The following is an 18775-nucleotide window of genomic DNA, read 5'->3' on the forward strand; positions in this document are numbered from 1 at the left end:
TGCTCTCTCTGTCTTGTGATTGATTTTACCTCGTGTTTAATCTGCTTGGATACTTTTGCAATAGCAGCACGGCGAACATAATCTCCTTCTGTCCTGCGGTTGGCACCAGATGAAGAGGGTTTTGTGTGGAAGGCTATAATATTGGCATATCCAGGCGAAAATAGCACAAGGAGGTCTTCATTGAATTGTTCAGTTTCTTGTAGTCTCATAATATAATATTGATGATTTTTTCCTTTCGGAAAAAAATGGGAAAACTTTAATTCAAAATCAGACCTGTAGTATCGCGATACTCAATGTATTGCGATAATTTCTGTCTTATGCTTATATTCAAAATAAATAATTAGCATACAAATCATTTGCAGCAATTATGTAAATAATGTATTGTTTTATCACCAGTCTTCTGCTTTTTTTAGCGCCTGTCAAGTGCGTCAGGTCCAATTTATTTTTACTCACGCTGTTTAAGTGTTTTTTTTCATAGTAAAACCGGTTTAAAAGGCACAACATATCAAATGGCTACTCGGTACTGCATCTCCAGCCAAGCCCCAGCCCTTGTTCGCTGTATTTCACATACCTCATCATAGCCGTGCATACTGATAAATCCTCTCCTGATCACTCGTTTTATTACCAAACTCCTCAATAATGCTATCCAAGTCATCATTCTATTACTGTAACATCTCAGAAAGCTCTGCAAATATCTGATTTTCTTTGAGCGCTGGATATGAAAGCAGCCATCTTCTTATGTCTGTGTTATCTCTGTGGTGCATAGCCTCTGTGGTTTTCGGCTCCTATCGTTCACTTAGCCATTGAGTGGTTTTCTCAGCTTTTTCCGGAGGAAATAAGAACTGGAGACCTATGGTTGACTTCTTTTTGACTGGAAAGGAAAAATCGTAATGTTGGACCTGGTCCGACATAGGACCGCAAAACACTTTCAGCATTTAGACTGCCCACCTTCAACCAGATTGCCGTCGTCATCTGGCTGAAATAGTTCTAGACCAATGTAGCGTCGGAAGGGGGGGGTCATCATATCATTCTGTGCATGAAAGTAATAGAATTGGAATATACAGAGGGGATCTTAAACCATTCCTTGTGTCTTCTTGGTCTGGTCACAAACTCCCCCACTGACAAAGAATGCTTTTAAAGTGAGTCTCCAACTAACTGCTAGATAAGTGTTTTATCTCTACCTATCATTGAATGAGTCATTTCGGCGCCAGTAGTATTTTGCTGAAGGCAACGAGAACCAGTCCTTGTTGTAAATCCAGCCAACAGGGGGCGAAATAGCGGACCAATGGAGAACAAGGGGCCGCGTTGGTACGAGAACAACCAATGAAAGACACTTCACGTGGACGCAGGCACTGCCCAAAATAACCAGATTAACCAATCACACAGGGTTGAAGAGAGAATCACAAAACCCACTGACTTTCGAAGCGTGAGCAAGCTTCTGCTGCGTGGTGCTGCTTCCAGTCGAGCTGCTGCTTCCAGACATACGTGCTGACCAAGTGTGCTGTCCGCAAAGGAGGTGTGCACGAGGAGTGTCCAGCCGCTAGAAGTGGCTTGGAGCTCTGAGGAACGAAATGGAAGCTACACTGGTCTGAAGAAAGTTTCTGGTCATGGGAGCACACATGCTTGAATTCACAAAAGGCAAGGAAGAACCAGTGTTCTGAATAATGGCTAAAAATCTTCTTCTGAGAAAGGGCCCTGCCGTCTGTCCTACGAGAGACCAGATCAATAAACGGGATACTGCATTAATTGGAAAGCGGGTCTTTGTTTCCACCTATCTGCACGAAACGAACTGAAGCAAAGCCATACAGAAGAATTGCCACAAGAACATTTATACAAACTATAACTTTTCAATTGCAGCAGTCTCTTGACACAGGGGTGGTACCGACAGACTGGAAAATTGCAAACGTAATACCGATCCACAAAAAGGGAAACAAAACTGAACCAGGTAACTACAGACCAGTAAGCCTGACTTCTATTATATGCAAACTTATGGAAACTATAATAAGATCCAAAATGGAAAATTACCTATATGGTAACAGGGTACTGGGAGACAGTCAACATGGTTTTAGGAAAGGGAGATCGTGCCTAACTAACTTGCTTGATTTTTTTGAGGATGCAACATCGATAATGGATAATTGCAAAGCATATGACATGGTTTATTTAGATTTCCAGAAAGCTTTTGACAAAGTCCCGCACAAAAGATTAATTCTCAAACTGAACGCAGTTGGGATTCAAGAAAACACATGTACATGGATTAGGGAGTGGTTAACATGTAGAAAACAGAAAGTACTGATTAGAGGAAAAACCTCAGAATGGAGTGTGGTAACCAGCGGTGTACCACAGGGATCAGTATTAGGTCCTCTGCTATTCCTAATCTACATTAATGATTTAGATTCTGGTATAGTAAGCAAACTTGTTAAATTTGCAGACGACACAAAAGTAGGAGGAGTGGCAAACACTGTTGCAGCAGCAAAGGTCATTCAAAATGATCTAGACAAGATTCAGAACTGGGCAGACACATGGCAAATGACATTTAATAGAGAAAAGTGTAAGGTACTGCACGCAGGAAATAAAAATGTACATTATAAATATCATATAGGAGATACTGAAATTGGAGAAGGAATCTATGAAAAAGACCTAGGAGTTTTTGTTGACTCAGAAATGTCTTCATCTAGACAATGTGGGGAAGCTATAAAAAAGGCTAACAAGATGCTCGGATACATTGTGAAAAGTGTTGAATTTAAATCAAGGGAAGTAATGTTAAAACTGTACAATGCAGTAGTAAGACCTCATCTTGAATATTGTGTTCAGTTCTGGTCACCTCGTTATAAAAAAAATATTGCTGCTCTAGAAAGAGTGCAAAGAAGAGCGACCAGAATTATTCCGGGCTTAAAAGGCATGTCATATGCAGACAGGCTAAAAGAATTGAATCTGTTCAGTCTTGAACAAAGACGACTATGCGGTGACCTAATTCAAGCATTCAAAATTCTAAAAGGTATTGACAGTGTCGACCCAGGGGACTTTTTCAGCCTGAAAAAAGAAACAAGGACCAGGGGTCACAAATGGAGTTTAGAAAAATGGGCATTCAGAACAGAAAATAGCAGACACTTTTTTACACAGAGAATTGTGAGGGTCTGGAATCAACTCCCCAGTAATGTTGTTGAAGCTGACACCCTGGGATCCTTCAAGAAGCTGCTTGATGAGATTTTGGGATCAATAAGCTACTAACAACCAAACGAGCAAGATGGGCCGAATGGCCTCCTCTCGTTTGTAAACTTTCTTATGTTCTTATATAAAGAGGTGCTGTAGAACGATCTGGTAGTGGATTTTAATACAATAACTTTTGTTTAAGTAATAGGCATTCTACAAATCCAGACTAATTACTTTCCTTGGATTACAAAATCTCAATCTCTTCGGCCTTGGCAATAGTGCTTGTAAAGCCCAAGGATAAAATACAAAAATCAGCCAAAACAAGTGCAGTATCTAAAAAAAATACATGAAAAATGTACCGTTTTATAACCACAATAACCCACTCCAGGGTGTGCGGTTAAATATGTCTTACTGTATGCCCTGTCATGAATTATTTGTTCTTTGTTTCCAGTGGCATTGTACAAAGGTTGATCATAATGTGTAGTTTTAACAACTGTGAATGAGATGCTGAATCCCAGTAAGACTATGTACTGTATAAAGTCAATTTAATTAGCTTGTTTTGCTATGCTGTGTTTCAGGTCTAGGTCAGCTGCTTGTTTGGGAGTGGCAGAGTGAGTCTTATGTTCTTAAGCAGCAAGGCCATTTCAACAACATGGTGGCTCTGGCATATTCACCTGATGGGCAGTACATTGCCACAGGAGGGGACGATGGCAAAGTAAGTATCACCAGTGCCTTGCTTCTGCCGGACTATATAGGATGTCAATATGCACAAGAGCTGGAATAGACAGATTTAACTGTAAGCATTCTTTTTGGATTTCTTATTGATGAAACCAGTATATATAACCTACCTAAATATGAGACCGAGGTCTACCATGATAAAATGATTTTTTTTTCATAATTTGAGCCCATTGGTATTTGTATTCTGCAACTGCTGTGTGGGGAAACAATGAAAAAATACTGCATAAGTAACAAATGCCATTGCAGTAATGTTTCATTACATCATTATTTCTTGTATATCAACTTTTTATTGTTTCCTTCCCACAGGTCAAAGTGTGGAACACAAACAGTGGCTTCTGTTTTGTCACTTTTACAGACCACACCAGCAGCGTCACTGCAGTCACCTTTAACTCCACAGGGTTTGTGATTGTGAGCGCATCACTAGATGGCACAGTCAGGGCTTTTGATCTTCACAGGCAAGTCCTTTACCTGCACCCCCTTGCTGTTTTATGCCTTTTCACCAATTCAAACTAAGTTTGTATATGTATGTATTAGAGTTGTAACAAGTCACCAAAATTAGAACTCGAGTCTTTGACGTGCCAAGCTCGAGTCGAGTCACCAATCTGGCTTGAGTCACTTAGTCATTAGTTTTGACCAGTGTTTAATTTGTAATTAATTTGTGTCTGGGGTGCAAACAATGACAATAAAACCATCCTTAAGAACTGCACATTCAAAATCATAATATGTTTATTTGAAGGAGTATTGTACGTACTAGTGTTAGATTTGTACATTCACATATTCTACATCATATACAAAGTAGTAGCGGCTACAGGATTTAATTCCTGGCTGGGCCCCAAATTTTTACGGACGGGCCGTTTATGACTTAATGACGGAAACTTAATGAAGTAATTACCAATATGTGTACTGAGGACACTATACTGTCAGAAATAACACCATATTCTCCAAGAATGCACACTCTACCAAAACATTTTGACAGTTGGAAATCTGATTTACCACCAACAGGCGTAGCAGCACAAATTCCGTAACGTTAACGAGCTACAAGTCACTACCACGCAAAAAGTGTATTCGACTTTCCAGAGTGAGCTTAAATTTAAAAAGCTCTCATACAATGACTAAAAGTGAATGTTATTACTTCCCTTTGAGCTTTAGAAAAGTGTCAAAGTTATATGGGAACAAAAAGAAAACTGGAATAGAGGCATGAGTTGAGCATAACATACAGTATATCTGCTACATCAGCCAACTGAGTTGATAAAATTAAATGTAGGTACTTGCATTACTGGCGCATTTGTTGATTTGTCGGTTTGTTTTCTTTTTACAAAATGTGTCGGGCCATAGTTAATGCGCAAGACACAAATATAGCTACGGTTTACTGCAAAGTTGGCTAAACGTTCTGTATTTAACAGCAACGCAAAACTTACCATGATAACCCAGACCCAAAGAAAAAACAGCAGCACAAAACTTACCATGATAACCCAGACCCAAAGAAAAAACAGCAGCGCAAAACTTACTATGATAACCTAGACCCAAAGTGACAACAATAATGTTACAGTGATGACCCAGAGCCAAAAAAAAAACTATGCAAAACAAACATATACCACAGACCCTGGCTTCCAAACAACTACTAAAAAAAACAGTACCATCAGAACCCACAGAGAAAGAACACCTCATGCAGGGCAAGTTATGCTGACAACATTTTGCTTGAGAGAGCTAGATAGAAGACAAAGCCACAACATTTACTACAGGGTCAAACAAATAACTAACACATACAGAAGAGGAGTTGTAAAGCACCGTCTCCAAAAACAACACTACATCACACAACTTGTGAAGAACTTTAAAGACAGGAGTCCTCCTGCAAAACTCATGACAGCAACATATCTTGTTGAGCTTTCTCTCCAAGTTTCTGTGAAAATGCAAAGAAGCATAGTTCGAGAATTTGTTGCATTACGGTGCAAAATACATGCACTACTTACTGAAATAACAGGATATGTGGTCAGCACAAGTCAGCACACATCGAACACTGAAGCTTACTTTTGGGAAGCAATGTATGACGCCACAATGTATCATTCATTCCCATTAGTGAAAAAGGACAATGCCAAATTTTCCCTGATGTGCCACAGAAAGATCCCAAAAACAGTACTCAGCCCGAGGCACTTCCAGACGAAACCACAAGTGAAGAAGGGCAAGCAAAGCAAAAACATAGCTTACACATTTGGCAATGTTATGAGAAGATCTGTCGAATTGACTCAAACACTGATCTTGATACTTGTGTATTGAACATCCTTCAAAGCATCGTTTCAGCAGACCCAAAATGTGCATGTGCATTTATGGACACATTTAATGAATGTGCTAACAAAGCCTTTCGTGCATCTAACAAAGCTGGCCATCACATTACCTGCTACATGTCTGGGAGCACTTCTAAGTCATAATTGCAAATATTGCCTGCAACAATTTCGCACCAACAAACTGCCACCAAAATGTGTTCTCAATCAAATGGCTGCATGGCCGAACCTTTCACCTGCCCTTGCCTATACAGGAAACACTGAATAAACTGCCACCGCTGAACCAAGCCCTTGCAGATGACCTGGAACTCCACATCTTGGTACGCAGTGCACCAACCAAGTCCAAAATTGTTTGGGAGGACATTGTAAATGTCAATAAAGTCTACAGTGCTTTACAGAAGCTGAAGGAAATCAATCCTTTGTACAAACCCATCATCTTACCACAAAAACCAGCAGACTTGCTTGTCAATCACAACTTGGACCAATGCAGTTCTGATAATCAAGAAGGTGAGGCTGAAGTCAGTGTGGAAGAAACGAGACAAGAACAACCTCACCCCAGAGAGGCTTTGCTGCGTAAAGTTTAACCAGTGGCAGAGGCTGTTTTTACCACAATTACACAATCCATCCCCTAAACAGTGAAAGTAAGTATACTACAGCCACAGCTCTTTACCAGATGCTTCACATACAATATGACACTCTGGGAGACTGGGGGCGAAAAAAAAATGGACTTAGTGTGTTTCCCAGACTTGCACACTCATGAAATCCATGGAATACATGCAGAAAGGACACCCCGTTTTTATCCAACCCATTTTGTCAAGGCTCGCCTTCAGTCACGCCATGCTCAATTTAGGCTGAATCAGCAATACATTTTTCACCTGTACCATCAGGCCAACCTTCGACATATTAATGGGGACGTTTTCCATAAGTTGAAGGTGCACCGTCCCTGGGAACGTATAACAGTAACAGACTGGTTGCAACAGGTGTCCAATGATGCCGTTGTGTCTGATCTTACCACCATGTTCTCCCGTTTAAGGAACACTCCACAGTATTGCCTTAAATGAAGAAGTGATGTGGATGCTAGAGCATACGGACTAGCAATATGGTTTCTCACATTGAGCCCTGCAGAATGGACCTGGACTGACCTGGGAAAATACTTCAAAGAGGTGAATGGACCGCAGTTCAAAAGCTTACCCATAAGTGAACTTGTTGCACAAGATCCTGTTAGAGCATCCAAATTCATAAATGACGAGCTTCATGCATTCATGGGTTTCATCACATCTGCAAATGGCCCTCTGGGGAAACTTACATATTCTTTCTGGCGCAGAGAGTACCAGGGCCGTGGCATGCAACCTTTCCACATGTTTCTTTGGGTGGAAGGTGTGTTATTTGAATTTCGCCCAAGCCACAGATCACACAGTTCATTCACCAACATGTCACCTGCACCATTCCAAGTGACCTGATAGCACCTATAGTCCGAGACCGTGTCTCGAAATGGCAGCAACATAAATGCAACAAGTACTGTCTGCGGTCAAAGAAATTCAAGAAAAGCGTGGTGTCAGTTTGTTGTTTTGGATTTCCCAGACAAGAACAATCAATCATGGTAGTCCGAGATGTGGCTGTGGCAACTGCTGGCCGGAGAGCACTCGGATCTAACAGACTTTATGATCTACCGCGGAATAGTACACAAGTCAGAATTAACGATTACAATCCAGTTATTTTACTAGCTTGGGAAGGCAATATGGACATTCATTTATTGGTGAACACTCTACAACCCTCAACTGCTACAACACAAAATACCAATCAAAATCTGACAAGTTTTGCCTTTGGCATCATGAATGACATTAATTCAAACAAATCTCTGGCAAGCAGATTGTGGAATGTTGCACTCCGCAGCCTGTCCAACAGAGAATCCAGTGCTCTTGAGGCAGCAGACAGTCTTCTAGGCATTGCTCTGTATGGCATGGATCCACACACTACTATCAAGTCTGTTGATGTAGCTATGATTCATAGCCGTCGAGTGAAATCCAAAGGAAGAAACTGATAAGTTAGTGGAACAAAACCCAGACTCAACTGACCTCTACTTTTCTTCCTGGATTGACTGTTACTGTCCAAAACTTCCAGAGGCTCTAAGGGAGATGAACCTCTATGACTTCATTGCGTGGCATGATGTGGTGACGGAAAAGCCCTGCAATGAAGAAAAGAAGAACAAAGTCCTATTTAATCAATCATTACCCCAACAGTGTCCACGACCATATGGGTGGACTTACAATATGAATGGGATGACTATTCACAGACTACTAATGCTCCCACTGGAGCATGGAAAAACACCAATGTATCATAGTCTCTGATGAGGTGCTCCAATGCCTTTGTAAAGACATGAGAGATGTGACGCTCCTAATATTGATTATATATTGATAATATATTGATATAATATAATTGATAATATATTGACATAATATAATATTGATAATATTGAATATTTCCAATGTCACCTTGTTGTACATCCATCTACGCCTTTGTGACATTTTCCAGACTGCCAACAAAGACGATGGCTGGTTTGGAAAAATCAACATCTTACTTTTGAGGGATTTGCTGCAGCTTCCACCTGTGCATGAGGAACCACCTTTTGTTTTACTTATTCAAGAGGAACTGCACTGGCTCTCTGGCATCTGTGGACCTCTGGAAATTGTTCACATATGATCAACTCACAATTAGTATGTGCCACAAGGAGGACAGGCTTTATGCCAACCTGCTTCATCGTGCCAGATTGGGAGCCACCATCAAAACTTATCAAATTTTGTTGACTAACGACTGATACCAATGAAGGGAGGAGATATTTACAACTTTAACTTGTCTTATGTCTACAGTAGATGACTGTAACCAGATACAGACCACTATGCTTGACGGTAAGCCTGGGGAGGACATTCATCTATTGGCAATGGACACTGTAGACTGCCTTCCTTCCCTCAAGAAAAATATGCTGAAAAAAAATAGCTTACAAGGCTGACTGCAGTCATACAGCTGGACTGGAAACTAGCATACGAGTGAAAATAGGGTGCAAGCTGATGCTTTGGAGGAATATCGACATTGCCACTGGTCTCATCAATGGGGCAATAGGGAAACTGCAAGCTGTTTCCTATTATCTGGAAAAGCCCAGGATGGTGAAAACTAGAACCATCCATTTTAACAATGGACACATACATACCTTTGAATGCTTCAGGTCAAAGTTTGAAGTCATGGACAGGGCCTACATTGTTCGAGAGCAGTTTCCAGTCATCCGTGCTCATGCAATCACCATTCACAAATGTCAAGGCATGACACTCAAAACAGTGATGATGGACCTTGGTAACTCCATTTTCTCCTGAGGCCAAAGTTTTTTTATGACAATTTCCAGAGTTACTTCCTTAAGTGGCGTACGCCTTATCAACTTTGACCGCACTTGCATTAAGGCACTTCCAACTACAATGGCAGACTACAGCAGGCTCATAGGTCTTTACTGCCCTCAGTTAAGAAGCTTGCAGCAGATCAACACGTACAAGGGATCCGTGGTGAAAGATCGTTTTGTATTTTGTACATCAAGCCATCGCCCATGTTCTGAGGGAACACTTGCAGTCACACATTCAATCAGAGGCTTGAGAAACACTAATCTCACCTCCTGCTATTCAAACGCCACTTTACAATGTCTTCTGCGCTGCCAACCTTTGAAGGAGTCGATAAAACAGAGTGAACAATAAACCCTCAGGATGTTTGTTACCAACTATGATCAGCTGCCATGCACTACATCTCTGAGTACTGTGGATATTTGTCACTTCTTAGGAGAACCCCTCAGTAAAGTTGAGCAGCAAGATGTTGTTGAGTTTCTCACCAAATTATGTCAAATTTGCCTACAAATATCTGATATGCTTTCAGTCACCTTAAGGCACGACATACTATGTGCAGTATGTGAGTACCACACATCAAATCAACAGGTGGGGCATGTTTACTCTGCCTATACCTGATGGTACACATTCCATGTGTTTGGAACAACTCATTCATATGGAGCACAAGTGGACACTCATTGATGGTGGAAGATGTAATGTAACAATTCACAGTAATGAAATGTCAATTCCTTCAGTCAGCAGGAAGAATGCTTGCAATCCAGCTTATGCTTTGGAAGGAAGCAGACAGGAATATTACAAAGCATATTATTATGCGTAGTATTATCTATTATGTGAGAAAAGAAGAGATATCTGAAACACATTGGAAATGTGAAAAAACGCCATGTTATCAAAAGTGCTCAGCCATTAAAAACACAAGCAAAGTTTCAAGAAACCACTGGGGCAACCTTGCCTGGCACAAAGCAAATAGGCACAACTGTCAAAGCGGTGGGGGCCAAGGTTGCCCCAATTGTTTCTACTAACTTGACTTGTGTTTTTCATGCACAATAAACGCGGATTACTCTTATGCAGCTTATTCTTATTGTCGCTTTACAGTGCTGGCAGGATGCTGCCTGCTTGTTTCTCTCCCGGTCGACCTGTATAATTATTAAAAGCGAACTCCACGACCGCAGGTACTTTTAGCATACTCTCCATGTTGTTGTTTTGTTTTTTCCCCGTGTCTGTGACAACTCAAAAATCACTATTTTCCTCAGGATTTTCAGTGATTAGTGACCAGAAATCTGTCTTTGCTTCCCACCTACACATTTTGATTCTGGGGCTCCTTGCTGCTTGTGACGTTATGATCACAGAACGGTACTATAGGCTAGAAAGGTGTTTTCTATTTCCTTAGCAGTGGTCTTAACAACCATGGCAGGAACCTGTTTATGTGCAAAATGACAAGATGACTACGTGTGTTAGAGAGGGGCTGCATGTACTGAAAATGAAATAAGTTTATTGATTTTATCATAGACAATGGCTCCAGTCAGATGGAGACTTTTTTGTGTGACTTGAATCGTCTTTTGAGTCACGAAAAATTGCAACTTGATTCAGAGTTGAGTCATTGGCTCATAATTACAACTCTGGTATGTATATTTTCCACCTTTCAGGTACCGGAACTTCCGCACATTCACCTCCCCAAGGCCCACCCAGTTCTCCTGTCTGGCTATTGACGCGAGTGGTGAGATAGTGAGCGCTGGCTCCCAGGGCTCATTCGAAGTTTACATCTGGTCCATGCAGACTGGTCGACTGCTGGAAGTAAGTGTAATAATTCAATTTAGTCTTCATGAAAAGATAAAAGCAGTTATTTGACTATAGTAGAACATGATACATGACCAATACTAGACAGGCTTTCCATAGTGGTTCAGTACTGAACTTGTGGTCTGAAGGAATATTATGTGGACACTTGAGTTGTAGGTGGTTGTCAAGGCAATTGGCCAATATAGGTACTTTGCAGTTGTAATTTAAAAAATATTTAAGACTGTCATTTGCAGGTTCTAGCTGGGCATGAAGGACCAATCAGCAACTTGAGTTTCAACCCTGTGCAAGCAATCCTGGCCAGTGCCTCCTGGGACAAGACTGTAAAGATTTGGGATATGTATGATAGCTGGAAAACTAAAGAAACACTCATGTTAACCTCTGACGGTAAGTGTCTGCAAACCTATTCTTTCTGACTAAATTTGGTTAGCTGCGATGCAACAACGCAAAAATGAAGGCACATGATCTGGAGTTCTGCTCCTAGTCAACTGATTGTTCACGCTTGTCTCAGACGGGATTTATTGACATCCGGGTAGACGAGGACAACTGACAGCTGAGTCAGACAAGCTGCTGTAGGAATGTGCAGCTTTGTTGTTTTTGGTGTGATGAGGGCAATGAGTAATCGTCCCAATAAACTCTGGATTTGAGTACGTGCGAATTGTTTGCGTCTCCTTCCTTCATTTTCCACTATATGCTACAGTATTCATTTGGAATTTGTAAATTATTTCGGGACCAAAATTCCAGTATTTCTTATAAGATGAAACACAAGTAACGCGGCATCCAATTATGGACCCTGACAACCGCGTTATACATATATAAATAAAGATGTCTCTACAAGGTCTACTATCAAGCTACAAGCCATTGCCAGCAACGATAAAAGCATTTGGATCCTTATTGAGACGTTTCAGTATACAAATTGTCTTTATATTGGTTTGCACCTCTAATAGCAAGCATTGTGGTGCACTTTGTGTTTTTTTGGTTTGTTTTAATGTGTGTGTGTCTATTATATATATATATATATATATATATATATATATATATATATATATATATATATATATATATATATACACACATACATACAAACACACACACACAGAAGTATTCACATTCTGGTATAAGTGTGTGTTGTTGCACCAAAGTCTTTCATCAGTAGTGGGATATACGTTTCAAAATTGTAAAACATTTTGTTGGCACCTGGACTCCACGAGGTGCAAAGTGACAGTTGACACAACAATTTTGAGATGTTGATTGATGACTATGTAACTATTCAACTTTTTTACATAGAACAATAAACTACTAACAACCAAACAAGCAAGATGGGCCAAATGGCCTCCTCTCGTTTGTAAACTTTCTTATGTTCTTATGAATATAAATAAGTAAGATTTACCGAGAAAAACAGATTAATCTCAGTTGCATAAGTATTCAACCCCTTTGCTATGGCAGCCCTAGATCAGCTCAGGTGCAAATTATTTGTTTGAAAGGTCACAAAGTTAGTGAAATGGTTACAGCCTGTGAGTACTCAAAGTGGTTTAACTTGTAGATAATTTCCTTCAGGTATATAAAGATTTATATTCTGTGAGCTTAAAACGAAACACAGTGCCAGTATAGTGCTCCTAACTAATCCCTTTTAAAATAAGGCTGCAGTAAAACATGTTTTAAATGAAATTTTCAAGCTGCAACTCACATAGTGGTCCAACAAAACAACCATGCAGACAAATGAGCTTTCATAACAAGTCAGGAATAAGAACATAAAGTTTACAAACGAGAGGAGGCCATTCGGCCCATCTTGCTTGTTTGGTTGTTAGTAGCTTATTGATCCCAGAATCTCATCAAGCAGCTTCTTGAAGGATCCCAGGGTGTCAACTTCAACAACATTACTGGGGAGTTGATTCCAGACCCTCACGATTCTCTGTGTAAAAAAAGTGCCTCCTATTTTCTGTTCAGAATGCCCCTTTGTCTAATCTCCATTTGTGACCCCTGGTCCTTGTTTCTTTTTTCAGGTCGAAAAAGTCTCTTGGGTCGACATTGTCAATACCTTTTAGTATTTTGAATGCTTGAATTAGGTCGCCGCGTAGTCTTCTTTGTTCAAGACTGAACAGATTCAATTCTTTTAGCCTGTCTGCATATGACATGCCTTTTAAACCTGAAATAATTCTGGTCGCTCTTCTTTGCACTCTTTCTAGAGCAGCAATATCTTTTTTTATAGCGAGGTGACCAGAACTGCACACAATATTCAAGATGAGGTCTTACTAGTGCATTGTACAGTTTTAACATTACTTCCCTTGATTTAAATTCAACACTTTTCACAATGTGTATCCGAGCATCTTGTTGTCCTTTTTTTATAGCTTCCCCATATTGTCTAGATGAAGACATTTCTGAGTCAACAAAAACTCCTAGGTCTTTTTCATAGATACCTTCTCCAATTTCAGTATCTCCCATATGATATTTATAATGCACATTTTTTATTTCCTGCATGCAGTACCTTATACTTTTCTCTATTAAATGTCATTTGCCATGTGTCTGCCCAGTTCTGAATCTTGTCTAGATCATTTTGAATGACCTTTGCTGCTGCAACAGTGTTTGCCTCTCCTCCTATTTTTGTGTCGTCTGCGAATGTAACAAGTTTGCTTACTATACCAGAATCTAAATCATTAATGTAGATTAGGAATAGCAGAGGACCTAATACTGATCCTTGTGGTACTCCACTGGTTACCACACTCCATTCTGAGGTTTTTCCTCTAATCAGTACTTTCTGTTTTCTACATGTTAACCACTCCCTAATCCATGTACATGTGTTTCCTTGAATCCCTACTGCGTTCAGTTTGAGAATTAATCTTTTGTGTGGGACTTTGTCAAAAGCTTTCTGGAAATCTAAATAAACTATAGCATATGGTTTGCAATTACCCATTACCGAAGTTGCATCCTCAAAGAAATCAAGCAAGTTAGTTAGACACGATCTCCCTTTCCTAAAACCATGTTGACTGCCTCCTAGCACCCTGTTACCATACAGGTACTTTTCCATTTTGGAATTTATTATAGTTTCCATAAGTTTGCATATAATAGAAGTCAGGCTTACTGGTCTGTAGTTACCTGGTTCAGTTTTGTTTCCCTTTTTGTAGATCGGTATTATGTTTGCAATTTTCCAGTCTGTCGGTACCACCCCTGTGTCAAGAGACTGTTGCATGATCTTGGTTAGCGGTTTGTAAATAACTTCTTTCATTTCTTTGAGTACTATTGGGAGGATCTCATCCGGCCCAGGGGATTTGTTTATTTTAAGAGCTCCTAGTGCCTTTAACACTTCTGCCTCGGTTATGACAAAGTGGCACAGAGCAGGAGAAGGGTACAAGAAAATTTCAAAGGCGCTGATTATCCCTCTCAGCACACTGAAGTCTGTCATTTAAGAAGTGGAAGATGCATCACACCACCCACAAACTACATAGATCAGGTCGCCCTCCCAAACTGAGCAGCTGGGAAAGCAGGAAACTGGTTTGGGACATCGCTCTGAAACCAAAAGTTACCTTTAGAGATCTGCAAACATCAGTGTCTGAGATGGGAGTCAGTATTCACACATCCTTGCACAAAGCTGGCATGTAGGGAAGGGTGGCAATAAAGAAGCCGTTACTCAAAAAGCCTCATCTTAAAGCACTTACGGAGTTTGCAAAAAAGCATGTAGATGTGGAAAAAGGTTTTGACAAAAAATTTACTTTTCGGTGTAAATTCCAAGCGTTATGTCTGGCACAAGCCCAACACTGCACATCACCACCCAGTCAACACCATCACAACTGTCAAGCATGGTGGTGGCAGCATCATGTTATGGGGATGCTTCTCTTCAGCAGGGACTGGGAAGCTTGGCAGGATAGAGGGGAGAATGGATGGTGCAAAGTACAGATGAATCCTTGAGGAAAACCTGTTTGAGTCAGCCAAGACTCTGAAACTGGGGAGGAAATTAACATTTCAGCAGAACAATGACCCAAAGTACAAAGCCACACTGGAGTGGTTGAACAAGAGGAGAATTTATGTTCTTGAGTGGCCCAGTCAGAGTCCTGACTTGAATCCAATTGAAATTTATGGCGAGACTTGAAGATTGCAGTCCATCGACGATCCCCAACAAATTTATCAGAACTGCAGCAATTTTTCCATGAAGAATGGACAAAAATTTCATCTACTGTGCAAAGCTAGTAGAGACCTATCCAAAAAGACTGTCCTTTTATTTATATATATAATATAGGTATTTTATATATAATAATATATATATATAGATATATATATATATATTATATATATATATATATTTAATAATACATACACACATATATACTTATATATGTGTGTGTAATTTTATTTTCCCTTCTCATCTGTACCGCAGGGGTTTTAATTGAACGTTGTCTGTGTTTTTGTGGTCCAGTAATATTAGTAGGTTTGGAATATATTTTACATAAACCAGTCAAAACTCAGGGTGCCCAGATATAGCAACCATTGCCTGGGACGTTGATAAAAACTTGTGACCTCACAAAAACACAGAGCAAACTAATGGGGCAAACTAGGGAGACAGACAAGCAAGTCGGTTTTCATTTTTCTTATCCTCAGCCAGTTAGCTTAGGAGATTCTTACCGGAGCCCTTTATTATTTTTTTTAGCAGCAGAAAGTTAAAATTTAGCCCCCGATAATTATTTAGTTGTGACCAGGAAAAGAAATCGACCATTTTGCGGACATAATTTATTTGTCTTCAGCTTGGTACAGTATTCTTGTAAGGCACCTTTTAAAAAGGACTGCATCTTTGTTTAACCTGGAACACCAACAAGGGATTCATCATCTACTGAAGAGCATTTCGTTGGCGCTGGATTGTTTTTTTTTCTTCTGGGAGTGAGTGAACAGGTTGTTCTTGTGTTGTTTTTTTTTATCTTCATCACTTTTTGTACAGTTAACATTTTGTAATTAAGTCCCTGGTCAACTGTAATCATTTGCCAAGATATAAAAGGTAATCTATTTTGGGAACTGCATTGATAGTTGGGGACGGGGTTTATTTTTGTTTTACTATTTTATTTGCCCTTGTGAACGGAGATCTCCAGTACTATTTTTACTGTGTGTGTCCGACAGCGGAAAATAAGAGAAGTTTTATTTTGAAAACTCCAAACTGTTGTGTGTTTGCTTTGTTATTAATGTAGACTGTTACCAGCAATTTTATAGTATACTCTTTATTTTGTATATTAGTATTAGGCGTATTGGAACACTGGCATTATTAATATTTTGTATAAATACCTTACTAGAGGGTGTTATCTATCACTACATTACCCTATTTTTCCCCTGTATTTTATAGTACTGCTAATTCTGGGTAACATGCAATATTACAATTGATTTGCATTGCATTATATGGTCATATTACTGAATTTGGGGCTTGTATTTATTTTTTCCTGGGTAATTGCTACAGGGCACCTTCGGGAAGTGTGTTGGCATCATCTGGGTGGAGCGTCAAAAGAACCAATTTATTTAATTTAAACAACACTAATAGGTTACGCGAAGGAGCTTTCAGCCAATTTACCATTCTACCGCTGAGAACCAGGACCATCTTGTTTAACTAACTTTACCAACCTATTTAACATTCAGTGTTAATTCCCATTCCATGTCATCTGGCCCACAGCAAACAAATTAATTATATGCCTAGTTTGTCTGTACCCTGCAGGTAGAGTGACCAGGGTGGGGTTACCGCGTAATCATCTTCTTTGTTCATGATTTCCATTACATGAGAGTAGGTGTTAAACTTCATGCTGATCTGAACTTGGCTCTCGCCAAGGTTAGAACCAACGAAGACATAGCTTTACAGTAAACTAATGTGATCCATCTGCATCTCCATCCATTTGCATTGCTTTCCATCTGATGAGATTGTTGATGAGACTCCTGTCTGGTGTTGACTGCTGAAGTGTAATGCTGGCTCCAGGGATCAGCTCATTTTGCCTCCCCAGCGCATCAGCACACACAACGGATGCGATGCTGGCTCCGGGGATCAACCCAGTGCGGTCTCCCCAGCGCATCAGCATGACACCAGTCTGGATTGAGCTTAGGATACATCTCCTGGGGTCTTCAAGTGGGCACCTTCCATCCTCGGTGTTTCGTCGTCTAGCCCACTACACCTCGAGGGCTCAACAGTGATTCTGGCGTCCCAGCATCGCCCCCCTCCATCCCCCACCAGCGTTGTAACCTGTACACCAGCGTTGCTTTCTTTCTATTGTGCTTGAGATCCACAGCCAGTTGCTGCTCCTTTCTGCTGCTTCAGATAAGTTCTTCACTGTGTGACACAACTCTTGGCCACTGAGCCTGACATATCTGAGAAACCGTGTTATAGAGTGTGCCACAAATCCTCGACAACCCACCTCCACTGGGTGAATTCGGACTCTCCATCCTCGGTGTTCCGCTTCAGCAGCTAGTTGAGCATACCGAAGTTTCTTCCTCTCATACACCTCATCCACAGCATCCTCCCATGGCACTGTTAACTCTACCAGATGGCGTGCTGATCCAGACCAAGACCAAGACAGACCAAGACAATGTCTGGTCGAAGGTTAGTGGTGGCAATCTCAGGTGGAAAAATTAGCCGTTGACCAACATCTTCCAGTCTCTAGCAGCTCGCTTTTATCCAGGGCGAGGTTTGATTTTAACACCTTTTATTGGTGGTTGCTTTCCTGGACGGAGCAATATTGTCTTGTGTGTAATGCTTTGATGGAACTGGTGGCAACTTACTGGTCAGGTTACGCTTGTCTTCCAATGCTAAGGCCAAACATTGCAGCACCTGGTCATGGTGCCAAGTAAACCGTCCTTGGCTAAGACCCACCTTACATCCTGTCAAAATTTGCCTTAATGTTGCAGGTGATGTACACAAAGGACATGAAGGATCCTCACCCACTCAGAGGTTTAGGTTCTGTGGTGATGGGATAACATCATATGTTGATCTGATGAGGAAACTGATCCTGCTCTGTTTCATTGTCCATAGCTCTTGCCAGCCGATTTTGCATTGTTCCACACTCTCCTATCTCATCCATTGTCCCTGCTTGGCCTGGGAAATGGCCTTTACACACCTAATCCTCTCCTCCTGCTTTTGCACCTCATTGACTGCCAGCTTCCTCCGTTGAGCTGGGGTTAACTTGTGCCATGTAGGAGGAGCTGAACTGAGACCAAGACCTCATTTTCCATGCTGAACTTGCCCCATAATATCTCCGATTCAAAGGGCAGCCTTAACTTCTTCCACAGCTTTCTTTGTCGCCCATTTTCTTCCAGTTTTCAACACAGGTGCTGCCTCCCTTATGCATTTGTCATGTGAATGAAGAAGACCTAGGAGTTTATGTTGACTCAGAAATGTCTTCATCTAGACAATGTGGGGAAGCTATAAAAAAGGCCAACAAGATGCTCGGATTTATTGTGAAAAGTGTTGAATTTAAATCAAGG

General features: G+C 40.7%; 1 protein-coding gene across 2 annotated transcripts in view; it reads left to right on the forward strand.

Annotated features, from left to right (window-relative positions):
- Positions 1 to 18775, forward strand: part of LOC121327813 (periodic tryptophan protein 2 homolog) — a 107775-nt gene that overhangs the window by 42013 nt on the left and 46987 nt on the right. For both annotated transcript variants that reach the window (XM_041272021.1, XM_041272023.1), the window contains 4 exons: positions 3729 to 3865; positions 4195 to 4343; positions 11191 to 11338; positions 11575 to 11725. In XM_041272021.1, the coding sequence (XP_041127955.1) occupies positions 3729 to 3865; positions 4195 to 4343; positions 11191 to 11338; positions 11575 to 11725 (585 nt within the window). The remainder of the gene's footprint in view (positions 1 to 3728; positions 3866 to 4194; positions 4344 to 11190; positions 11339 to 11574; positions 11726 to 18775) is intronic.

Source organism: Polyodon spathula, chromosome 15 (assembly GCF_017654505.1).
Source record: "Polyodon spathula isolate WHYD16114869_AA chromosome 15, ASM1765450v1, whole genome shotgun sequence".
NCBI lineage: Eukaryota > Metazoa > Chordata > Actinopteri > Acipenseriformes > Polyodontidae > Polyodon > Polyodon spathula.